Source organism: Sciurus carolinensis, chromosome 1 (genome assembly GCF_902686445.1).
Source record: "Sciurus carolinensis chromosome 1, mSciCar1.2, whole genome shotgun sequence".
Lineage (NCBI taxonomy): Eukaryota > Metazoa > Chordata > Mammalia > Rodentia > Sciuridae > Sciurus > Sciurus carolinensis.
The window spans coordinates 178,399,535-178,425,116 of record NC_062213.1 but is presented as its reverse complement, the minus strand read 5'-3'; the positions used below and the strand labels follow the sequence as shown (position 1 = coordinate 178,425,116).

General features: G+C 56.9%; 1 protein-coding gene across 1 annotated transcript; it reads left to right on the top strand.

The window, feature by feature from the left end:
- The first annotated feature begins 3,365 nt into the window (after positions 1-3,365).
- Foxo6 (forkhead box O6) lies at positions 3,366-24,470 on the top strand. The gene is made up of 3 exons (XM_047559719.1): positions 3,366-3,698; positions 3,796-4,375; positions 22,280-24,470. Exons 1-3 carry the CDS (start codon positions 3,586-3,588, stop codon positions 23,546-23,548), a joined length of 1,962 nt encoding a protein of 653 aa, XP_047415675.1. The 5' UTR covers positions 3,366-3,585; the 3' UTR covers positions 23,549-24,470.
- Positions 24,471-25,582: the final 1,112 nt, after the last annotated feature.

Sequence of the window (25,582 nt, the reverse complement as noted above, 5' to 3'; positions counted from 1 at the left end):
CCCCTTTCTGTCCCAGAGGCTTCCTCAGGGGCTCTAGCCTCTCCCCGCCTTCCAGAGGTGTCCCTAGACATCACCCCTGTGCTATTCTTTTTACCCTGACAATTGTGGCATCAAATGTCAATCAGGCTCTGCTCTCACAGGCAGGATGGGGTCCTCGATAACTATGTGGTTTAGGGGAGGGTCCTCTGGAGCCCCCCCCAAGAGAGGCCAGAAATGATTGGGTTAGAGAGGTCTGGTTCTGCCCTAGCAAAGCTCTTCTTCCCAAACCTTGACTTCTCTGAGCCCATGGAAGGGAGGCAGCCCTCTGCTTTCACTGGGTGGGGGATGAGGAGGGGATATCTCCAAATCCTGTGCAAGAAGTAGCAACCAACCCTGAGAGTTAACTGTCTTCCAGGTGGGTTCTGGAAGTGGGTGGTAGGGTCCAGAGCAGCCCCACCCTCAGGCTTCAGAGAAACCTGTCCTCCTGTCCTCACTTGCCCTGGGTGAGCCGGGAGAGCTGGCACTGAGCGCTGGGGACTTGGGCTCTGGCGGGCCCTGACAGCTCAGCAGTGGCAACAACAGTGGTGGCAGGGTCTATTCTGAGAGCTGGGAGGGACCAGGAGCTGAAATGGGAGGAGGGGAAAGAACTTGGAGGAGACAGTCCTTGAGGGTGAGGGGAGAGGCCCTGTGGCCAGGGTGGCAGGGGTGTCTGCCTAGGCGTGTGCATCGGCAGGAGTCCCAGTCATGCCTGTGTGCTTATCCTGGGGTGGAGTGGACCTGAGGTGCTAGGAGTGAGTTAGGCTAGTTTTCGGGGAGGTGTACCAGCTTTGTAATGCGAGTAAGTGGGTAAGACACACAAAACAAGTGTGCTGGCATTGGAATGCACATTTCATTGCTCATAAGGTGTGGAAGCAAGCGTACCTGCGTGTGGAAGGAGGAGTGAAAGGGTAAGCAAGTGGGGACTTGTTGGTGACCAGGAATGAATGTGGGAGTGAGTGGCAGGGAGGCTACACGGGAGCTGGAAAGCACATGGGGGAGGGGAGGGCAGGACAGGGGGTCAAGAAAAACATGGGAGTGCGGAAGCAAGTGTGAGTGGATACGAGTGAGGGCATGGTAAGAGCAGGAAGGGAGATATGAATGAACGATAGTAATAAAAACAACTAGCACTTATTTGGAGCTTGGGGCTGATGATCGGCATCTTATTTCATCCTTCAAATACCCTGTGAAGGTAGCGCTATTGTGACACCCGCCCATAGAGTAGGAATCGGTGGCTTGGAGCAGTTAGGCAACTTGCCCATACTTTTAATCACTATTAGACTGGCTCATGATGATGTGTGAGCGGGGGCCAAATTGTGATGGCACACCAGTGGGTGTGTTAGGTGTGTGTGTGAGAGAGCTGAGTGTGTCAGACGTGGCCCCAGAGGAGAGGCCAGGCAACAGCTGTGCACATTGGGCAAGGCAGGGGCCCAACAAAGCCTGAGTCAGCCACCAGGGCATCTCTGCCAACCTGGCTTCCTAGCCCTGCGGTGGCAGGCTGTGCCAGGGCCCCCAGCTAAGATTCCTCCCAGCCCTGGTGTGGTCCCAAGCAAGCTCTCATCTCATGCTTAAAGCTGGGCCAGGGATGAAGGCTGACAGGAGGCTTGCCTGGCCTCCAGGGTACCCAAGGGACAGTCCCTAATGTGACCCTCCCCCCCGGCAGGGAGGGTACATGAGAGTTGTGGAAGGGGGTCCAGCAGTGATTCAGCCCCTTGTGGATTTAAACAGAACCACCTGGAGGATGTGTGTGTATAGGGGGGCAGCCAGCAGTTCCATGCCCACCCTTGCCTTTGGGATGTGACTCAGGCAGGTGCCATGCCAGGCATCTGCAAGTTGGGCCTGCTCCCACCCTGGGAGGTGAGGAGGAGCCCCTCCAGCCCCACCCCCATCCTCATTCTTAGCCCTACTCTCTGGGTCCTAAGCTGGAAGAAAGAAATTCTCCAGAGGACTATTGGCCATGGTTGGCGCACAGCACTCCCACTGCCCAGAGAACTCTGCGTGTTCAGCTCCTCCAGGAACCAGGTACTGGCTAAGGAGAGGATTAGGAGCTTGGGATTCTAGACCTGGTCATTCTCTCTGGGCAAGTCATCTTCCCACTTGGCCTTAGTTCCTGATTGGCAAAACAGGAATATTGTGCTGAAGGGATCCAGGTGTTGCTGACAGAGCAGCAATTCATCTGGGCAAGCAAGGAACAGAGACATGTGAGGGTTGGGGCTAGAGGTGTCAAGGTTAAGTTGATGTTTGAGCTGAGTTTTGAAGAATGGGAGGCTGCTGAGGGTGTGAGAAGGGGAAAGTGCTTTCTAAGCAGAGGGCATACCCTAAGGGAAGGCTGGTAGGTGGAGTGGTGGCTAGAACTTAGCCTATCACCCTATGGGAGAGGTCATGGACTGCCCATCCTCTCAGCTAGTCTCCCCCTTCTGAAGTCATAGTGATGATCTGATTAACATCTGATTCCTCCACTAGTCTGTACAGTATGGATTTCATTTGTGTCAGTGATTTCTTTGCTATGGTGCCCTGGACAGCGCCAGGTGCGTCAAAGGTGCTCAATACATATTGGTTAAATGAATGAGAAGTTCTTCCCCAAATGCTCTAAACTTTGGGGTTAGCACTTGTTTCAACAGGCTTTATAACCTCCCACAGACTCTGAGATAGTGGTTTCCAAAGTGTGGTCCCTGGTGCATCAACTGGAAGCTTATTAGAAATGCAGTCTCTGTTCAACCCAAGTCTGCAGAAACAGAAACTCAGGGGCTGGTGTCTAGCCTATCTGTTTTAACAAGCTTTCCAGGATGATTCTGCTGCACGTTGAACTTTGAGAACCAGAGTTCTAAAACTACCCACAGGCACCATAAGCATCCGTGAAGACCCCATCTGCAGATGGAAAAGCTAGAATGTGACAAAACCTGGCCTAGAACCCAGGTATTCTTGAACCATTCCTTCTCCCGAGTCCAGTTAAAGGCGCAAAGAGAAGGAGAGGGGCCAAGGTCCCTGGAACCAAGACTTAGAAACATCAAGGATTTAGATACAGAGGGCGGGGCATTCCTTGGGGGAGAAGGCGGGGCCAGTGCTCTGAGTCCCGCCCCATTCCCGTTGCCCTGGGAAACCCCGGGTTGTAACAATAACCCGCTGACGCGCTTCTGGGCGGGATCCTGTCGAGGCCGTGGGCGGGGCAGTCCTGCCGCGGACCAATAGGCTCATTCGGGCCCCGCCCCCGCACCACCTCCCGGAGCTCTGAGCAGGGGGCGGGGTCGCGCTCGCCTCTTCTCCCCTGCTCCGTAGGCGGCGCTGTGGCGTGCAGGGGCTAAGACGGGATCGCCCCGAGCTGGGAGCTCCGCGCGCCCGCCCCAGCCTGCAGGCGGGGCACCCGGGCAGGCCGAGGATTCCGCGGCCGCTGGCGAACACGCCCCGCCCTCTCCCTCGCCGGGCCCGCCCCAACCCCGTCCCCCGCCCGTCCCGAGGTGCAGCCGGCGCTGAGCGCGGCAGGCGCGGGAGCTGGCGCTGGAGCCGGAGCGGCGGCGGCGGCATTCACGGGGCGGCGGCGGCGCAGGCTCCGGCACGGGCTCGAGCTCCGGCATGGTGCAATCCAGCCTCGTCCCGGGAGAGCGGGGCCCGCGCGCGGGGCCGGCGCCCGGGGAGTGGCGGCAGCGGCGGTGGCGGTGGTGGCTGCAGGAGCAGGCAGGCGGCAGGTGCTAGAAGCGGGGCTGGGCGAGGTGTGTACCCGCTGGGCTCCGGGGCCGCCGCCCCCTCACTGTCCGGGTCTGTGCTTCTTTTCGTGCTCCCCAGTGTGTCCAGCCCCCTGCCTCCGCGCCCCGGCCCATGGCGCCCCGCGGTTGAGCCGGCGCCGCCAGGGACCCCTCCCGTGGGCCTCCCCGGGGCGCGCAGATCCCGGAGCCGCCCGCCCACCCTCCGCGGAGCCTCCCTCCCCTCCTCGCCCGAGTCGGGCGGGACCATGGCCGCGAAGCTGCGAGCGCATCAGGTGGACGTGGACCCGGACTTCGCGCCGCAGAGCCGGCCGCGCTCCTGTACCTGGCCCCTGCCGCAGCCCGACTTGGCCGGCGACGAGGACAGAGCGCTCGGCGCAGGGGTGGCCGAGGGCGCTGAGGACTGCGGGCCGGAGCGCCGGGCGACGGCCCCGGCAATGGCCCCAGCGCCGCCGCTGGGCGCGGAGGTCGGACCGCTGCGGAAAGCAAAGAGCTCCCGGCGGAACGCGTGGGGGAACCTGTCCTACGCCGACCTCATCACCAAAGCCATCGAGAGCGCCCCGGACAAGCGGCTCACGCTCTCGCAGATCTATGACTGGATGGTCCGCTACGTGCCCTACTTCAAGGATAAAGGCGACAGCAACAGCTCGGCAGGCTGGAAGGTGGGGGCGTCCGGCTGGGGAGGGGGCTGGGGATGCCGACTGGGGCTTCCGTTGGCTGCTAGGTGGGTCTGGGCTCCCGGCGGGCCGTCAGGAGGGGGCTCTTGGGGCACCCCCAGGGGTCACGGAGTGTGTGCCCAGGGCGTGGGGCTGGCCAGCGGACAGGCAGGGGCGTGTTGGGAGCAGCTGTGTGAATGCTCCCTCGCGGGGAAGGATGCGGGGTGGGAGGTCTGGTAGGGTGACAAGGGACTGCAGCTTTGAGGCGTCCCCCAGGAACATCCCCACCCCATCCTTGGGGACATGGCAGAGGAGTGGATTCCCAGGCCACGGACATTGGGGACTTCCCTTTGCTTCCCCGAGTTTGCTTTGTACTCTTGTTTTACCCTCTCCACTAGGACACCCTTTTTAAAGAGCTAGAATAATGACTTGGGGCCAGTGGCTGCTTTCCCTCCCAAATCTCTCCACTGCCCTTTCTGGAACCAGTCCCAGGGTGAGGAGTGCAGACCATGGCCCACAGTTCTCTCTGGCGCCAGGAGTTCACCCTGGGGCACCAACCAGCCTGGGATGAGGAGCTTGGCAGGTGACCTGAGGTGTGAGTTCTCCACGGGGCAAATGCTGCCGGCCCTTTACCTGGGTCAGCATGGGGGGCTGGGGATGACCCCTGCTGGAACCAGGGTAGGGTGCTGAGTGCCAGGGATCTGTCCCTGCCCACCCCAGGCAGCCTGTCTTCCACCTCCCTGGCTATCTAAATCCAGATGCATTTAGGGACTGGGGAAGGGGCTGGGGTACCCCAGGGAGGCCTCCATGCCAGGCAGTGGAAAGGGGGGAGCCATCTTGGGAGAGGACAGGGTCCGGGCTTGATTGAATTGTGGCTGCAGACCCAACTATCCTCTGGCCATCTTGTCTGTGCCTTTGGGGTAAAGAGGCTGGAGGGGATTTGTGCCTAAGAGGTGAGCTGTCAGACTCTCAGTGGGAGAGGGGCCTTTGTGAGGAAGGCATGCCCATATCCAGGGAGGGGGCCAAACTCTGTAGTGGCGGCCAGCAGAGTCCAAGGAAGGAAGCATGCCAGTGGACATGCAGCTCCAGATGCCCACAACATCATTGTAGGGATCAGGGTGTACTGACCTGAGAGCCCATAGCTCTCAGGCTTTGTGCTGGCAGTTTTTCTGTCTCTTTCCAGCTGCTATGGGGCAGGGACATGGACCAGAGGAGTAGACATGAGTCTCCTTCCCCATCCCCTCTCTGAAACCCTTGAGTTCAAGCCCCACCAGAATACATCCTCCCAAGTGTGCCCTACCCTTCAGCTTTGCTCCTACCTCCCTCTCTGCTTCCCATGCCCTGTCCCACCTTCATTCCTCCCTGTACACATTGATATTCACTATCCTCAGGGCACAGAGTTCAGATGCCTCCTCCAGGAAGCTCCCCCTAACTCTTTTTTAGCTAGCTTGGGACATCCTCTCCACACTTGCATTGGGCATTAGTCATTTGTATCCTGTCTTATTTCCCTTTCATATCTCACCTGTGGAAGTTGGTGGCAATATCAGAGCCATTCTGTGCCTATAGTGCCAGGCATAAAGCCTGGCACCAAGAAGCCATTAATGATGTGTAACGAAAGAGTGAAGAGAGGAGTGGATGGTGCAGAGGATGTGTAGTTGGAGTCAGTGGAGAGTCAAGTGGGTCAGAGTAGGCCAGGAAGGCTTCCTGCAGGAGGTGGAGCTCCAGCTGGGCTTGGTGGATGAGGGTGGTTAGGGAAAGTTGGGCAGAAGGGGATCTGAGGGGAAGCCAGAAGAGCTGCAGTTCATTGAGTGTCTTGGGGCCAAGCTCTGTGCAGGCAGTGCATATATCTTTAATGTTCTCAGCAGTCCCTGAGGTGGGTTTTACTCTGATCATTATTGGAGGAGCTCGCTTAGGCCCAGAGTGGAGAAGTTAACTGTGTGAGGTCATGCACTAAGAAGATGGGAAAGCCAAACTCCAGCCCAGAGGTGTCTCCTTCCAGGGTCCCACCGAACCTCTGGACCAGTGTCTGCTGGCAGCCTTGGGTGAGGTTGGGGAGATGCTGAAGACTTTTGAGCAGGTACAGGTATAAATCCTAGAATGTAGTGAAAGTGTGCTTGAAGATAGTTTATTCCCATAAGTTCGTTTCTCAGATGGTGAGACTGAGGCCTTTGAAGGGGATAGGACTCTACTGAGGGTGTCAGTGAGTGGCAGGCCCTGGACCAGAGTCCATTCTCCCTCCTGCCCGTTGGATGTGGTTTGCACTGCACCACACTGCTGGGGGCACACTGACTTTTCCTGTGCCTGGCTCCCAGTCCTGGGCTGGAAATTGGAGGAGCCTCAGGCTTGGGCTCCTGTCCTAGGCCCTGGCAGAGACCACCCAGATACTGAAGGGGACCTGCCTCATACTGTCCCTTCAGTGGCTGTCCCTTGTACCCCGCCTAGCTTCTCAGGAGGCCTCCTTTCCTCTCATTCCTGGAGCTTTCTGCCCCTGTACCCCTTCCCCCATTTCCAATAAATTCCTCCAGAGGCCTGGTGGAGGAGCTATCCCCAAGTTTCAGCTACTCTCACATTGACAGAGGCTGCAATATACCTCAGGTGCCAGGGCCTGGGCCCATTATTCCTTCCTCCCTTCCTCATCCCAACAAAAACATTGCACTTGAATCCCTAGGGTGTACCAAACCCTGCATTCCATAGAGTGAGGAAATCTTCAGGGTGCAATGAACTGGGCCAGTTCCACACCCAGGCCCTGAGTTTTGCAGGCAGGAAAGGCTGGGGGTGGGGCCGGGGTTCCTGGAAGGTGGGTTAGATATCTTAGGGAACCAGGCAGGTCCTCACAGAGAAGGTAGCACTTGATCTGAGCTTCCTTCACTGGGGAGGGAAGAATTTCAGTGATAGTCTGGGGTGGGGGAGGAAGCGGGGTGTTGAGTATACCCAAAGGCAGGGAGGTAGGATTGTTCATGTTGGATTAAGGGGATAGTTCAGGTGTGCCAGGCTGGAACCTAGGGTTCCCAGGTGTGGCAGGGAGGTGGCATGGGAAAAGTGGTGGTGGGGGGAGTCAGATTGGGAAAGGCTGATGTGCTAAGCCCTCACCCCATATGATATGGAGAGGTAGTAAGGTGTGCCGAGGACAGCAATTGGAGACAGACAGCAGCAGGCTTAGAACACCCAGATTAGGCCAAAGCCTAGAGAGAGGCTATGCTCAGTGCTGGGAATCTCACCCAACGGGCTGGTTAAGTTCTCCTGGGGGTGGAGGGTCTCAGGCCTGGGATCAGGAGTTGGACAGGAGGTCCCCCTCTTTCCTTGGTGTCCCAAAAGTGTGGATATTCAGGTAGAGCTTCCCACTTCCTCTTGGCTTCTCCAGTCCCACTTTTCCTTAGCTCTGGACTCCTCCGGGAAGCCTTCCAGGCTGTTCTGAGTCCTGGAGCTCCTTCCACTTAGAGCTCCTGAGTTGTTCTGCCTCCTTTTGTGTTTCCTGGCTGCCAGCTCCTTTGGGAGCTCCCAGGCCAGGCCTGGGCACCTCCCATTCCTGTCCCCAGGTCCTGTGGGGAGGAGCACAGTGGATGGAGACTTCCCCTCTCTTTCAGGGACCAGAGCAGCCTGTCTTCTGAGGGGTGGGATCAGAAGGGCTGGTGCTATCTCAGTCTGACCCAGCCCTGGCCTGTAAGTTCCAGGTGGGGTGGGGGCAGGAAGGGAAGGACTGATCTGAGGGGCCAGGAGCAGGGTCCTGCTACAGCCTCTGAACAGTGGTTGTGAATGTAGGGCGCCCCCTTCCCTCTCCCCTCCAGCCTGCTCCAGCGGGGCTCCCTCCTCCTTTGTCCTCCGGGGATCCCCATCCCCAAGGGCTGGTGGGGGTGCAGGAGGAGGCGGTGTGAGCCCCGATGAAGGGGGGGGTGTCCTCACCCCCCTCGCTACACGAGCGAGGGGCTGGCAGCTGCCCGCCTCCTGGGCACGGGCCCGTGCCAGCCGCTCCTGGCACAGTTGCTGGCACGCCCGGCAGACTCCCACGGCCACCTGCTCACACCCACCCACGAGCGCTGGCGCGCTGCGGGCCCTTCCGGCTTCCCGGGCCTCCCGGAGCCCCTCCCCCGCCGCCGGGCCCGAGCCGCCACCCCAGTCACCAGCTCCCCACAGACCCCTCGCTCGCCACCCGCCCGGTGGCCCCCGTCTGCGCCCCAGCCGCGCGCAACTTGGGGAGCTCGGGAGGCGGGGCCGCTGGGGCCGCCGGGGTAGCCGCGCCGCGGGGGAAGGGGACCGGAGGCAGGCAGACAGACCGACAGACAGGGTGAGGGCCCCGCCTGCCACCTGGCGCCGCTCCAGCGGGACGATGGCGGGCAGCGCCGTGCCAGGCGGTAATTGCAGACAGACTAATTTAAAGAGATGAGACGGTTATTTTTAACTCGCGTTAAGGTAATGAACGGCGCGGGGGGTTTGCGGGTTCGAAAGTTCAGCGCCCCCAACCCCCACTTTCTGCGTTTCGGGGGGCTCCTTCTATGCAATCCCTGAGGACTCCAGCCTCGGGACTCACTGGGGGTAGGTGGGGAGGGAGGTTGATGACAGGAGAAGCCCTGCCAGAGGGCCAGAGGGCCAGAGGCCCAGGACAGAGGCCAAGTGCTGGGCCATCAAACCCTCCACACCTTGCTTCCTGGTGGGTTAGTGTTCCCATTTCAAGGTGGGGAAATGACTTACCCTGAGGTCACACACCCAGGAAGAGGCAGACCTAGGAACTGAACCCTATTCTAACAACCCTCCCACTAGAGCTTTTTCTATGCCAATGGGTAGGACTGGGGCGGGGGTGGGGGCTGGAGAGAAGGGCTTGGGTTTGGACTTTGAAAGGATGGGGACCTTTTTCCGTGTAGCCTACCTTCCCCTGTCATTGAGTGGCAGCCAGTTATACTACCACATGGGGTCCTGTGGTCCGATCTGCCAGGACTGGAGGTGGTCCTGAACTGTGGCTTGCAAGCCTCTGGGATACCCGTGCTTCAGCTGTAGGGGAGCCCCTCCCTACGGCTCTGCTTCCTTGACCTCCCAGCTGACTGTCAGGCCCTCCCCACTCCAGCTCTGGGCTGCCTCCCACTTCTAGGCTGGGCACCTGGAGAAGCAGGGAGTGTGGGGCAGGCCAACCCACACCCCAACCTCCAGATGGGGCTTTGGTTCTCTGAAGAGGTGGAGGGGCATGAAACCCACCGTGCCTTCTTCCCCAGCTCAGCTCCTTCGACCTACATCCATCCGGTGACTGGGAACCCCTCTCCGCCCACTCTGTTGCTCAAGTGTGTCTTAAAGCTGAAAGGACAAACTTCTCCCCAGCAATGACCCTTCTCCTGGAGCATCACTCAGGGTGTCCTGGTGCAATACTGTGGGGTCTCTTTGGAGTCATCTGTGGGATCAGGGCTAGGTGGGGGTGGGCAGAGCCCCAGTGCAGCAACCTGAGCCAGCGTTCGTGGGAGCTGGAGTGAAGCTCTCTCTCCCATTCCAGTCCTCAGTGTCCTCGTCTGTGTCCAGAGGGCCTTAACTCAGTCGCTGGGTCTTTCAGTGCTGTGACTTATAAACTCTCTGGTTCTAGGAACCATGAGGGTTCACTGGACAGAGGGTACTTAGTACTGAGAGAACTTCTCACGGTGGACACATGTGAGTATAGGCATGGATGGTCTTGAACTTGAGACTTACGCTTAGAGATGCCCGCCCTGTCTGTGGTAGCACCCCAGTGGTAAGCATTCTCCCCCAACGAAGAGAGTGCTCATGGCAGTCCCAGCTGGCTCCCAAATCAGGCAGATGGGGGCGTTCAGAGTGTTGGGTGAGTATTAGCTCAGGCTCTGGGGCCTGGGTAGGGTGCTCAGGGGGACAGCTGGATCTGGAGTGCCCCCCTTCTCCTGGCACCCTGGTTACCATGGAAACCAACTCCTGTTTAGGAGGGTTTGGCTGTTTGCTGCCTCTCCCCACCCCCCAACCCATATGTGGAGGTGGGAGGGGGTCCAGGTGGTGTGGGGGGGAGGGGCCTCCCACACCCTCCCCCTAGGGCCTCCCTTTTTGCAGAGAGAAACCTTTCTGGTCTGTAAGGGGGGTGCCTCTTGTGGGAAGGGGAATGAAAATTAAGAGATTAATGTCTGGGTGCTAGGCAGTCAGTTGGGCACTTTGAATACATTCATTTTCTCCTTGCACCCCCCTGGGTCCTGTCAGGTATACATTAATAGCCCCATTTCACAGTTGAGGAAGCTGAGGCAGGAAGAGCCTGGATTTAGATGCAGACCTTTCTGTTTCTGCCACATTTCTCCACCTGCTAGTGCCAGTGCCGTCTCAGCCCTACATGCCAGCCAGCCCTCCTGCCTAAAGGTCCTTTCCTCCTCTAGAACCCTCCTGGGCTCCTCAGTTACCCTGGGAGCCAACCAAGCCCAAACTTCTCTGTCTGGACCTCTGGGTCCTCTCCTGGCCTTGTCTGGGCCCTGCCCCCCTTTCTACTTTCCCTCTGCCTCTGATGCCAGGTGCTCTTGCTTTGCCACCTTCACACATGACACTGAAATTCTCACCCCACACCACTGCCATTGCCACGTGCTCACTGCAGCAGCTCTCTTTGGCTGATCTCTTGGGACACCCCTCAGAAAATAGGTGGGGTGCTTGGGTGGTTTGATTGAAGACCCATCCTCTCGGTGATTCTGGAGCCCAGCATGTCTCCTTGAAGTTTCTGCTTTAAATCCTTACTAGTTCACAAACCTGCTGATGATCAGAGTCACCTAGACGCTTTTCAACAACACAGGCTTCTAGTCCCCATCTCAAACCCTCTATGTCAGACTCTTAGCAGGTGGCCTCTAGAATCTATATTTTAATAAGCATGTCTGGTGACAGATCATTCAGATTCGATGCCTTCGATGGTGGCTTACCAGCCTCCTGCGAGCCCTGCCTTTTCCTTCTTTCTGTGTTCCTGAGCTTCTTCTCTAAGTAGCCTGCCTGGGTTGAGCCCGCTCCTCTCCTCATTCCTTTTGGGTCCTCCAAAGTTTCGAACCCCATGCAGTCAGTTTCAAGGGACTGAGTCACCACTCCAGCACCTGACCCCACCCTTAAGTCCTGAAAGTCATGATGGAGAGAATGGAGGCTTTGACATGGCAGGTGGCGGGAGTGCCAGTAAATATTCAGTATGTTGCCCTGGGACTGGTGTAGTGAAGAACTGACAGTCACAACCCCTGTCCTGCTAGCCCGAACTGTTGAAGGAGAGAAGAGGACCTGCTCCATCCAGACCTCAGGTCTTGTGTGATACCTCAGGCCTAGCCCCCAGCCCAGTCAACCCTCCCAGTCACGTTCCTGTCTTCTGATCCTTGCTTTAACCACACTGGACTGTCCCAGCTCAGGATTCGTCCTGCCATGTGCTGACGCAGACATTTTCACAGCCAAGCTGGGCATAGCACACATGCCTGTAACCCGTGACTCAGGAGGCTGAGGCAGGAGGATCACAAGTTCAAGGCTGGCCAATGCAATTTAGTGAGACCCTGTCTCAAAATAAAGTAAAAAGACTTGGGATGTACCTCACTGGTAGAGCACCCCCAAGTTCAGTCCCCAGCACAAAAAAATAAAAGTAAAAAATCAGAACACAGCCACTCTTTGATGGTGGTATTGTTACTGTCCCCACTTTGCAGATGAGGAAATTAATAAGAGGCTTTAAGTGCATCCCAGGATGAGTAGCAGAAGTGGAACTCCCCCCATAGCTAGTTCTACCTAGCCCAGCGTCCTGGCCAGGCCATTCCAAGCTCACTTTCCTCCCCACTGTTTCCCTCCCCAGCCCATCATTGTCTCTGTCTCCCTTAGAATTTGGCCCTGAGGCTTCTAGCTGGGGAGTGGTCCTGGGTCCCTTCTTCCTTTCCCAGAGAACTCCCTGGGGGAGAGAGAGACCAATCTGATGTTCACCTGATCTACAGGCCCAGGGCCTCACTGTTGTCTCAGGCTCGGGCTCTGCCCAGCGGGCTTCCGCTGTGTGGTGCTGCCCAGAGGGAATTAGGCCCTGATCTTGAAGGGCCTGCAGGTCAAGCTGGGAAGATAAGATGAGGACACTGACTCTGATTCAGAATAAAAACTTCTCAGGGTCAGAATAGAAGGTCAGAAAATCAGCTGTGGGTGCTCAGAGGTTGGGGAGGGGAGCTAGAACTCCTTAGGGAGCCCATTGGGAGTCAGGGCAGGAGAAGCAAGAGAGTAGCCATGAATGGCAAGCCAGGAGCCCACTCTAAGCTGTGAGGATAGGGATGACAGGGTAGAACGCTCACCTCAAGGACCTTGTGGAGAGAGGACCGGACGGGGAGGGTTTGGACACCTGGTATGGGTCTGGTACTGGAATGCAATGGAGGAGATGAGCCTGAGACAGGGTGGAGGCCAGAAGAATCCACGATGCCAGCCTGAGCCCTCCACAGCACCTTCTGATACCTTGAGACTCTCAGGTGAGATCGAGCTGTATGGTTAGGAGCCTGGGAGGCAAATGGCACAAGCAGAGCCCAGTTCCACTTACCCTTTGTAGGACTTTGGGCAGCTAAACCTCAACTTCCTCCTCTACAGATGGGATTACAGGAAAGATACCTGTCCAGTCCCCAAGAAATCTAACCAGGTGTCATTACTATTACTACTTGCTTCAGGAAAGAAAAGGAACCACCTCCCCATGTAGGGCCTGACCCTAAGACACTAAAATCTGTGTGTGTGAGCGTGCATGCATACATGTTGGAGGAGTCCCCTCTCTAATGCTTCACTTTCTGGTCCCTGAGCCAGGGATTGGGGATGGCCAAGCTCCCTCCTGCTCTTGTTTGATTCGCTGCTTTGGAGTCTCCAGAGCCTTCCCTACAGTCCTGGGAGGCAAGCAGAGCAGGTTTTAGGTTCCCCATTTTTACAGATGAAAGAAATGATTCGTTCAAGGTCACCCTTGAGCCTATGGCTGTCTGTCCCTGGAATTTTGGCTCGTCTTTGCCCCACTGGCAGGCTGTGTGACCTTGGGCACAGCCCTTCCCTCTCTGGCTCCCAGTTCCCCTCCCCCAACTCTGGGAAGCTGTGAGGCCTCCTCCTACTCCCCCTGTGCCCTCCCCTGTCCTCAGCTGGCCTAGCCACCACCTCCTTTTGTAACCTGAGCTGGGCTGTGGGGGAAGGGGCTTGCCCTCTGCCAGAGGCACCTGCCAGCTGAGCAGATGTGAGGGGATGGAGGCCCCAGGAGGAGAAAGAGGGCCTCTAGCCTGGGAGACCATGGCCAGGCTGGGCAGGCAACACTCCACACACCCAGCCCTGGCCACTGGCCTCTGCCCCTGAGTACTTGTCCGTTTTTCAGCAGACCGTCATGGCACTCCAACATGTCTTGAAGGACCTCTGAGTCTCCAGAAGAAGACAGATGGCAGATGAGGCTGGTGCTCCGGTCTGGGTGGGCTGCCCTGGGTTCCAGGAGCACCCCCCTGGAATGAGGGCAGAGGGCCATGGGCCACCCCTGGGGGCAAGGCCAGTGTCTGTGCGGGTGGCCGTGCCCCTGGGAGAGCAGATGGTTCTTTTGGCTCTGTGCCCACTCCTCCTCTTTCCCTTAGGAGCCAGCCTGCAGGGCTGGGACACAGCTGCTGGGCCCTCCCCAGAGCCAGGCCTAGGGCAGGGATGGGTGAGGTCAGCGCAGCTGCTCCCAGGGCCTGGGGCAGGGGAGGGAGGTTCTGCCTGCCGGGGAAGGGCGGGGCTCTGCCTGAGAGGATCACCAGGGAGAGGTCTGAATTTTCAGCTTTGCCTCTAGGGGTTCTGGTTTAACTCGGTGAGGGGTGGTGAAGGGTCTATGGAGGGGTGCTGAGCCTGTGGACAGCTCCCACCCCTGGAGTTCCTGCACGCTTCAGCTCCTCCCTAGGTGTCTCAAGGCAGGAAGAAGAGCAAGGGCCCTGGGTGGGAATTCACAAATTCCTGCACCACTTACACTATGTGACCTCAGTTTCTCATCTATAAAGTGGGAATAATAAACCAACTCAGAGGGTTATTCCTCAGTAAGATAGTGATTGTTGGGTGCCAGTGCATGGCCCACGATAAAGCTTCAATAAACGGTAGTCCTCACTCCCTTCACCTTGCCAAATTCTCATGGGGACCCAGGAAGTGCTGTCATAGGGAGGCACAGAGGAAATCAGGAGACCAGAGGTTCAGGTAGGACACTAGCCAGGGGTGGCAGGGCCTGGAACACTGGCCTGGAATTTCCTGAACAGAACCTGCGCAGAAATGCCAGGCTTGAGTGGTTTAGGCTGCTGAGGGCTCCATCCGATCTGCTGGCTGCCTGTGAGCCAAGGATTGCCCCATGAAGTTCAAGTAGGCAGGCCAACTCATATGCAGACTCTGGCTTCCAGTTAGATCTGCAGTAGCACTGCAGTGGGGTTTGCAGAGGGATGCAGAAGTTGGTAGAACAGAGAGAAGGGCAAGAACAACAGGAACAGGGTGTGCAGAGGCACAGAGGGATGGACATCTAGGGTAGCTGGAGGCCCAGATGGACCTGAAGGTTTAGGGGTGACAGGGTTGGAAGGCACCAGTAGGCTCTTGAGTATCTATCTGGAGTTGGAACCAAGCCCATGAATAATAAGGGATCATGGACTTTTGAGCAGGGGTAAGCTTGGACTCCTGTTGCTGGTTTGCTTGCTGCAATGGCTAGGTGTTAGGGCTCTGCACTCTCCCGGGAAGGGGGATTTGCCACAGCGTTACCCTTGACCTAATGTCTTGCTTCAACCTTCCGTTCCTTGTGGACCTGACAGCCCACTCACTTGTAGGCACCATGGTCATATGCCTCCATACCCCTTTACCCCTCCTCCGCTGCAGACCCTTGTGCCAAGTATTTGCACATGGCCTTAGGACCCTGAGGTCATCCCTGTTATCCTTTCTGTCAGAAGGCTATGTGGACTGAGCACCCCAGCTTTATCCCAGGCAGCATGACAAGAGACACTCAGGGAGTTGTGACATTGTTTGACACAGATGTATGTTCCTGGACCAGGCTGGGATCCCAGAGAGGGACGAAGGTCAGGGGGAGGATGGAGGCTGCTCCTGGAGCTCTGAAATAGGGTCTTGACATGTAAGATTCTCCCTGTGGCTGTTGTGGCTGTTGGCTTTAACAGGGGAGGTCTGAGGTCACATAGGTGAAGTTAGAATGCCAAACCTGACTTTGGTCTTTCTGCATGCAGGGAGAGGGAAGGAGAAAGAAGATGAGCATCCTGGAGGGGGTCAAACCTCTCTTGCCATAGCCCCACAGTGTCTGTTTCCTGGGTAGGCACTAAAGAGAGGATCCGGGTCACAGTCCCCACTGAGCAGGCAGGGTAGTATCCTGAGGGAAGAGCTGGGCAGAGACTCTCACTGTGATGGAACATGGAGAGGCATCCATGCCTGACCTCTCAGATTTGGGTGGTTGGACACAAGACCTAGGTCTGAACTTGGAGGACCCTGGAGGTCTTCAGGTCCCAAGGAGGCAAGGAGGTAGCACAGGCTCGGTGGTGAGTGGGGCACAATGCTCATATCTGATGAAAGCCCTGAGAACTTGGGCTCCAAAGCCAAGGCAGGGATGGCTGCTGGGGAGGGCAGCAGAGCAGAGTGTCCCCTGCCACATTGGGGGAAGGCATGGGAAGAGCCCTGGCTTTGGCATTCAACAGCCCAGAGATCCAAACTTGGCTCTGTCACTTCCAGTTTCAAGGCCTCAGGAGTCATCTAACCCACCGAGCCTCAGTTTCCCCCTTATAAAATAGTCCCTACTTGCAGGATGGTTACTAGAATAAAAGAAGCTGGCCTACATCTGGCACATGACAGGTGGTGCCTTCCTCCTGCCTCAGTATTGGAAGCACATGCCAGTGGTGTGCCAGAGCTGGCTCACACTGGCTCATGGAGCCAATCGGGCACAGTTCTTCCTGGTTCCACACTTGGTGACATCATGTTGGCAGCTTCAAATGGGCGATGGTAGTAGTATCTACACCACAGAAATCAGCAGAAGCTACAAATCCAATCAGGTGGGTTTCCCCCACAGTTAAACATTTACCAGCACCTTGATGAAGGTGCACCCAGGAAAGGTAACCTTCCCTGTGCCCCTGCCCAGGGTACAGGATCAAAAGATGGAGCAGAGAGCATAGGAGTCCATGTCCCAGAATTCTTCCTGTGGGCTCTCTTTAGCTCAACTGGGGACAAAACAGGAGGCAGGGCAATGGTGGGACTCTGGCTAGGCCAAGCAACCCAGGACACAGTCTAAGGTCCCTTCTGGGCCTGGGAAAGTTGGATACAGTTGTAGCACCAGACAACTCCTACAGGCAGGCGACAGAGAATGGGGACCTCTCCTCTCTCCACAGCCCCTCCTGCCCCCAGAGATCTGGCAGGCCCTGGCTGGGGAAGTGAGATTGGATGAGGTTGAGCTGTCAGAGAATGAAGCTGTGCTGGGAGGAGAAATGAGGCTGTACTGGAAGATAAACGAGGTTGTACTGTGAGGGGCTGAGGTGGTACTTGGAGGCAAGGTGAGGCTGCATTATGAGATAAATGAGGCTGTACTGTCAGGGGATGAAGTGTACTTGTTGGAGAGATGATGTCCTGCTGGATCAGTCGGGTTGCACCATCAGAGAACACAGCCACACCACAGGAGGAAGGAGCGCGTGTGACTTCCAGGATAAATGAGGGTGTCCTGCTGGATAAATGAGGGGGCCCGTCAGGTGAATGGAGTGCTGTTAGCAAATGAGGTTGTACTTGCTGGATAAATGGGACTGGTGTGCTGGATAAATGGGGCTGTGCTGTCAGATGAATGCATTACCGCTCGTGGGCGAAGGGTGTCCTGGGAATAGATGAGGGTGTCCTGCCGGATGGATGAGCTGCCGCCACCAAATGGATCAGACTCTGTCCACAAGAGAGGCACTGTGGGCAAGGTCGAGCTGGTTCTGTCTCTGCTGAGGCTCCTGGGGGGCCTTGTGGCCCAGGTAGTGTGAGCCGTGGGAGACCTTGATGTGAGCCAACCTGGGTCAGTGTGGGGGCTGGGGAGGGCAGCTGCCTGGTGCACCTGCCAGCCATTCCTCATCTCTCCTGCCGTGGCTCCTTCAGTTCTCTGCCACTCATGACCTGTCTACCTCCCTGCTTGCCTCATTCTGTCCTGTGTCCTCTTCTCGGCCCGATTTGAATAAGCCCTACTATGTGTCTGCCAAGGCAGTCTCATTTAATTCTGCTTACAACACAGTATTTCTCTCTCTCTCCCCCCCTCTCTTTCATCTAGCATTCATTCATTCCACAAACATTTAAATGCTTAAAGTATGTGCCAAACATATGGGGTACGGTTTTTAAAACAAGGACAAAAACGGTACCCTCATGAAAGTTGAAAGAAGATAAATAAATTAGGTATAGGTTGAGTATCCCTTACCCGAAATGCTTGGGACCAAAAGTGTTTTGGGTTTCAGATTTTTTAAGATTTGGAAATAGTCACATAGATTTTACCAGCTGAGTATCCTTAATCCAAAAGGCTCTAAAATCTGAAACTTTTTGAGTGCCATGACATTGAAAAGTTTCAGAATTTGGAGCAGTTCAGATTTTAGGTATTTGGATTAGGAATGTTCAACTTATTAACTTAGAAAGTGATAATGCTTTAGAAAAATTCTGAGTAGGGTGAGCGGGCCAAGGAATGGCAGGGAAGAGGAGCAGTATTTGAAAGAGTGGTCCGGACAGGCCTTGTTGCAGAAGGTACTGCCTGAACTTGATGGAGATGAGAGGTCTCTGTGGACATCTGTGGAAAGGTAGTACCCTGTCTAGCCAGCTCGAGGGGCAGGAGGAGTGATGGAGCAGGACAGCTGAGAGGTCACTGAGGATCTTGCGGTTCTGAATAAGACCAAGGCTGTGGGAGGGACCTCGGAGGACTGGACATGACTTCAGTTTTGGAAAGGACTACTCTGGCTGCTGCATGCAGTGCTGCAGGGCAGTGAGGGTGGAGGCAGGTGACTATGGAGAAACTGGAGCTTCGAAGCACCTTGCCCCTGGGTTGCCCTGTTCGTTGGAGTATCCAGATCCAACACCAGCGCTGATGCACTTTGCCCTGTACCAGCTTCACCAGCCTCCTCTCCCTGGTGGGTGAGGCTCCTGGGAGCTATTCTTTCTGACCCAGGTTCTGAGGGAAAATGGGGTGTACATGGGGTATCACCTACCCACTGTCCCTTTCCCTCTGCCCCAAGGTGGTCTCCCTGGGTCCTTGAATCAGGGAGGTCCTATCTCCCATAGGAGCATGGACCAGGTCTAGGTGTAGGTGTGGGAGGTGTGAGGCACCAGAAATGGCCCAGCTCTGGGCATCAGGGGAACCCAGGCATGCCAGGGCTGTGGCTGTGGTGGTGGGTTGCTAGGCAACTCCAAGAGGGAGCCCTGGTTACTGCTGCCTGGCAGAGGCATCTCCCTCCTCTACCTCCCTCACCTCCTCCATGGCCTCTGGCCTCCCAGGAGGGATTTTGTGAGAGCCAGAGTTGTGATCAGTGCTTGCCACTGGATCTTGGCTGGGAGCTCTGATTGGTACCAGGTAGCTGGGCCCTGAGGAGCCACACTGGGATGCAGGGCCTGGGCTTCTCTCATGGGGCACAGCCCTGGTGCATGCCTGGTACAAAGCCCAGATCAGCAGTCAGAGGCCTAGGTCCTTACTCAGCTCTGAACCACCTCCCTGCATGACCCTGGGCAGTGCAGGGCACCCCTCTAGGTCTCAGCTGCTCCATCCATCTGGCCTGCAGGATCCCTCCCCACAGGCCTTATTTTCTAAGAGAGAGGGTGCTGAGTGGGCAGGGCTCCAGGCTATCCCTCCCACCCCTGTTGGCTTGAGTATGTAACACTTAAGTTTGCATTAGATTCCATTTACGAAAAGAATTTTACTTAGGAAAGAATTCCACTGCTTTAAGAAAAATGTTTGAAAACCTCTGGGCTGGATGATACCAAGGATTTTCAGTGTCAAATTGAAAATTCCCAGAAAGGTCCCCAAAGTACCACTGGCCCATGTTATCATTTTATAGGTAGGGAAACAGTCCTGCATAGGAGGAGAAACTTGCCCTAAGTCAAGCTTGATGGAGTGGGAAGAGCACTGAGCTAGGGGTCAGGCTCACATCCTTACTCTGACAACAGGTCCTGGACCACTTTGGGCAAGTCCTTGCTTCTTCCTGGGTTGGACCAGCCATGGTGTCAGACTTGGGCTTGACCTTCCGGGTACCTGATTGGGTCGGGGACCAAGGGGAGAAGAATGCAAACCTTTGTAGGCTTGGAACACGTCTTGGTAATCTGAAATATTTCATACTGTTTATAAAGAAAATGGAGGGCTGGGAGGTAGCTCAGTGGTAGAGCACTTATCTAGCATTTGTGAGACCCTGGGTTTGAATCCTAGCACTGAGAGAGAGGAACAAGAAAATAACATGTGGATCTGCTGGAACATACCCCCAGCACACTTATGCCCACAGACTTATAGGGAGAGCTTACATGGAAAGTTTGAGGAGCACGGGGATACTAGCTTCCTAAGATTCTTTGGGAATTCCCTGTCTTGTGGCAGAATGTAATGTCTTTTAGACTCAGTAAGACCAACCTGAAATCAAAATCGGGCTCTGTGCTTACCAAGCCGTGTGACCTTGGCAGTCACTCAGAGTCTCTGAGCCCACTCTTCTCATGTCGGGGTAGGGGTCCCAATCCATGACTCTGTGGAGTCTGACATAATGGTAAGTACTGAGATAAGTACTCAGAGCACCTGGCTGAACAGGCTGGTGCTGCCCAGGTGCTGGTACCTGATGGTGTCCTTCCCCCCAGCATTCTGAGCCGGGCTGGCACATAATGACATTGATAAAGAGGTGTTACCTGATGGACCTCCAGCTGGAGAAGTAGAGAGGTGGGAAGTGCAACCTCTGGCAAGCTGACAATCCTTTGGGGAAGAAAACTGAGGCCTCCTGAGGACCCTGAACACAGGTGTAGGGGAGGGGCCTGGGAGCCAGGTGTAGGGGCGGGACGGGAAGTGGGTATCTACTTGAGGGAATACCATTCCCTGGGGTCCGGTTCCCTGCCTCTCCAAGCCCCAGGAGAAGCCAGGCAGGGCAAGGCTGGCAAGCCCCAGCTGTCACCACCCAACTCCAGAGTACTAGAGACAGGGAGCCCAGAACCCTGAAGAGTGAGCCAAGACCTGGAGCTGGGGGAGCAGTGGGTGGAAGGTGCCCTGGGCAGCAGGAAGGGTCCTGGAGACCCATGGAGAGGAGGCAGGAGGGAGTACTCTCACAGAGACAGTGACTGAGTATAACTGGGCAGATTAAAGGGTTATGAGCAAATCTGTGACCTGGGCAGATCTGGGGTCCTTGGCTCCACTGCCTGGCTGGGGGACTATGGGCAAGTTAATCTTGCCTCTGGACCTCTGTCGCCTGGTAGATGAAATGGGGGAATGTCAGCTTTCCAAGAGTGGTTGGTGCCCAGCATAGCTGTACTCAGGACATGATGTGAAGGAGATAGAGACAGAGCAGGTCTGTGGAGTGGTCTGAGGTGAGATATTCTGACCAGAGTGAGGGATTTAATCAACATCTATGAGCCTGGAGTGTTCACCCAATACCAAACCACAGGTTAGCTCATGTAATGATCTAAAAACCTTATGAAGTTGTTATGACTGGCCCGTTGTTTTAGAGTAGCTCAGAGATTGATACATAGCTATGGTCACACAGCTAGGTGGCCAAAGAACCTGGCTTCTTACCCAACCCTCTGATAGCCAAGTTCATGCTGTTTCCACAGCAGAGGCCAAAGCCAGGTGGGAGGCCCAGTGGAAGTGCCCCTCCAGATTCCTGTGGGAACCAGACAAGTGGAGCTCTGGACTCTGACTTCCTCTGTCCCAGGACAGGTTTGGCCAAAGCAGGCAGGGACCTGGGGAGCACTATTGACTGGCACAGCAGAAATGAAGAAGAAAATAAGGGCAAGGGCGACAAAGGTGAAGCCAGGGAGGTACCCAGAGACAGCAGAAAGGGCTTTGGAGCCTTAAGCCATTTCACTTTTCTGAGCCCAGGTCTTCTTGACGGGAGAATATGTGGGCATTGTGCACAGACCCCACTAGAAAAAGACTCTGAGGGCAGACCTCTGGCAGGTGGGTCAAGAGGGGTGGGAGGCAAGAGAACTGAGCTAGTCTGAAAAAAGGCACTGAGCAGGAGTGGGTCCTGAGGCCTCCATGGCCAAAGGTTGTCCTTTGAGGGGCTTAGTAGGATCCAGTTTCTTTGGAGTTCAGAGGAGCTGGGGGAAATCTCTGAAAAGTCTTAGGCCCATATCCTGGTTGGGGACTCCCAGCTCTTCTGCTTTGGCTGGCCAGGCCCTCCCAGCACTCCCAGCAAAGGGTTAACAGTCTTCTCTACCTGCAGTTGCATTTTAAAGACACGAAATTAAAGCAGGTAATTTATTCTCCCCACACACGAAAGAGCAATTAGTTCTAAACAGGGCTTAATCAGTCACCGCGAGATTGATTTCTGGAGCCCTGGGTTTTCGGGCTCCTGGCACCATGCCAGACTGGGGAGGGAGGGGGGCGGACAAATGAGCCGCGGCGGCATGAGCCCTTACATAATCTGCTGGGGGGCCCTGGCAGCTTGGCTAGCCCCGCGAGGGGCTTGACTGAGTTGGGGGAGAGGGGGATCCCGCAGGCACTGAGTAACCCTCAGCTCCAGGAAAAAGCTAGGCCCAGAACTCCAGCCCCACCCTCTGGGCAGTGTCTGGGGGTGCACAGGTGCAATTAAGGGTAGAGGTTGGGTATTCTGGGTTTGTCCAACCTGGTACTTACACCTGCACCCCCTGTTCTCCCAATCCCTGCACCCCATTGACCTTATTTCCCCTATTTCCTCCCCCTCTCCCTACAACTCTTCTCCATTCTTATTCTCTCACTTTTTCCCAACGCCCCATCCCCATCATTCCCTCCTTTTCCCACGGCCTCCTCACTTCCCATTTTCCCACCCATGCCCTTGTCTCTGGCCACAGAACTCCATCCGGCACAACCTGTCACTGCACACCCGTTTCATCCGCGTGCAGAACGAGGGCACTGGCAAAAGTTCGTGGTGGATGCTGAACCCTGAGGGTGGAAAGACGGGCAAGACCCCGCGGCGCAGGGCTGTGTCCATGGACAACGGGGCCAAGTTCCTTCGCATCAAGGGCAAGGCGAGCAAGAAGAAGCAGCTGCAGGTGCCTGAACGAAGCCCCGACGACAGCCCTCCGGGCGCGCCTGCCCCCGGGCCTGTGCCTGTGGCGGCCAAGTGGGCCGCCAGCCCGGCCTCGCATGCCAGCGATGACTACGAGGCGTGGGCCGACTTCCGCGGCGGCGGGAGACCCCTGCTCGGAGAGGCAGCCGAGTTGGAGGACGACGAGGCCCTGGAGGCCCTGGCGCCGTCATCGCCACTCATGTACCCGAGCCCTGCGAGCGCGCTCTCGCCGGCGTTGGGTGCGCGCTGCCCGGGGGAGCTGCCACGCCTGGCAGAGCTGGGAGGCCCGTTGGGCCTGCACGGCGGCGGCGGCGCGGGGCTGCCCGAGGCCCTGCTGGACGGCGCGCAGGACGCGTACGGGCCGCGGGCCCGCGCCGGGACGCCTGCCTACTTCGGCGGCTGCAAAGGTGGTGCCTACGGCGGGGGCGGGGGCTTCGGGCCGCCGGCGCTGGGCGCGCTGCGGCGCCTGCCCATGCAGACCATCCAGGAGAACAAGCAGGCCAGCTTCGCGCCGGCCGCCCCGCCCTTCCGTCCCGGAGCGCTGCCCACCCTGCTGCCGCCGCCGCCGCCGCCCGCGCCGAGGCCCGGCCCGGTGCTGGGCGCGCCCGGGGAGATGGCGCTGGCAGGTGCAGCAGCTGCCTACCCCGGCAAGGGGGCGGCCCCATACGCGCCGCCGGCGCCCTCGCGCAGTGCCTTAGCCCACCCCATCAGCCTTATGACGCTGCCCGGAGACGCGGGCGCCACAGGCCTGGCACCGCCTGGCCACGCCAGCGCCTTTGGGGGCCCGCCCGGTGGCCTCCTGCTGGACGCGCTGCCGGGGCCCTATGCGGCCGCAGCCGCCGGGCCCTTGGGTGCCGCGCCCGACCGATTCCCGGCGGACCTGGACCTCGACATGTTCAGCGGGAGTCTTGAGTGTGATGTCGAGTCCATCATCCTCAACGACTTCATGGACAGCGACGAAATGGACTTCAATTTCGATTCTGCCCTGCCTCCACCGCCGCCCGGCCTGGCCGGGGCCCCGCCTCCTAACCAGAGCTGGGTTCCGGGCTGAGGACCGCCTCCCGCATCCTGGGTGCCCGGGTCCCTTCCCCAGGGGACCTCTCTCTTCCCATCCTGATCCCCAGGTCCCCAGCCCCAGTCCAGCTCCACGGGAAGATCCAGGAGGCAGCCCCAGCCCTGCTAAAGACATCCCTCGGAAGTTGACCACAGAGGGAAGTGAGAGGTAGGGGCTGGGGCACCCCACCATTCCTGCCCCAGTTCCTGAGACCCGCTCCCCCTCCTCCCAGGACAGAAAGCCCGGGAGAGGAGGCTGAAATCTGGGCTCGGTGGGAGCGGGAAGGAACAAGGCGGGCCGCCTGGTTTGGATGCTGGCGGGAGAGGCCAACTAGGAAATGGGGCAGGGGGCGTTTCCGAATCCTCAGTTTCATTTGTGGAGCCCTTGCGGTGATGTGATGCATAGCCCACCCCAAATTCTAGTTTGATTTTCAGTTGACACTTTGCCCTACTGGTCTTAGCCTCACCACTGGAAGCCAGCAAGTCCCTCCGGAAAATTCACTCACACCTACCTATTGGCCATCCCCTCCCCCCCCAGCAGTCCTCCTCAAGCCCTAGGTTGCCCTCCGTAGACCCCCATCCCCATGATTCAGCCTCTCCCTCACATCCCAGCTGCCCCCATCCCCAACCTCACCCTATGGCAGTCTGTCCCCCTATTCAACCCCCACATCCCCAGTACTGTTCTCAGTCTCTTCAACAGGCCTCAGCTCCGGATCCACCATCCCACCCCATCCAACACCCCTTTCTCCGTGCCAGTCCCGGCCCCTTCTCTCCCATATTTATAAGTGTCCCGTCGGGGCGGGCGGTGGGCGCGGCGTCCCCGGCGCGTATCGTAGGCAGTGTACTGTGGCCGTGCCGTCAGCGTGTGCGTGTGCGTGTGTGCCGTGTCCAGGCCGTGTAGAGTGCATTGTACAGCATATTTTCATGAATAAAATTGTTTTAAATATTTCCCGCGCCTTGGCTAGCAGGAAGGGCGGCGGCGACGGTGGTGGAGGACAATTGTAAAGTATTGCGGGGATGGGAAAGGTGAGGGTTCCTATGCCTGCCTGCCTTTGTTGTGGCTTTGGTCTGGGTGCACATCAGCATCCGCTGGTGCTGCTCTGCTCAGCACTCGATGATTAAGCGCCTACTGAATTCCTGACAGTGGACTGTACCTTGTGGAGCTCTGCACCTGTTTAGGTGAACACGTGCAGGAAGTCTCAGAAGCAGGGAGATTTCCCTGAATTAAGCCTTTGAGGCTGGGACAGAGGGACAGGTATTTACTAAGAACCTGTTCTGCCAGGCTCTGTGTTGGGTGCAGTTTTTGTTCTCGTGGTACAAATGAGAAAACAAGGTCAGAGAGGGAAAATAACTTGGGAAGGTGGGTTGGGAATGGTGGAAAGATAATCCTTTGAAGGTGCAGACCTCTGTTGACGTCCTCTGGTATACCAGCTGTGTATATCTGGGGCACAGTTTCAACTTCTGCAGCCTTTTTTTTTCCTGGTCTAAATCATAGCACACATAGTAGCCCATCTCAAGTGAATGAGAAAGGTGTGTAAGTACACAGCACAGGTCCTGCACTCAAAAATTCCTTCAAGGATGGTTTAGTGAGCAACTACTAGGTGCCAGTTCTTATATCAAGCATAGGGATTGCCACAGGCAGCAGCATTGGCACAATTTCTGCCCTCGAGGAACTTAGAGGCTTATGGGGGACACAGGTAAATAGACTACTATGGATGGCAGCTATGATGGATGGAGGAGTAGGGTCTGCTGTTGTGGGCAGTGATCAGGTAGCCTTGGAAGGGGAGCTGCCCCAGCTGAGCCTTGAAGGATGAGTTGATTTGGGGAAGAGGAGGAATTCAGTCAGAGAGAAAAAACCAGAGCGGAGAAAGCATGTGGCTTCCATAAGCAAAAGATGTTGAGTGTGGCTAAAGCTCAGAAGTGGAAAGATTGCTGGTGGCAGGGAGTCACATGGGCCAGAGGGGGCCTCAGTGAGAGAGGCAAAAGGTGCCAATGGTGGCTCAAACCAGGGGATGGGCGAGGGCAGAGGGTT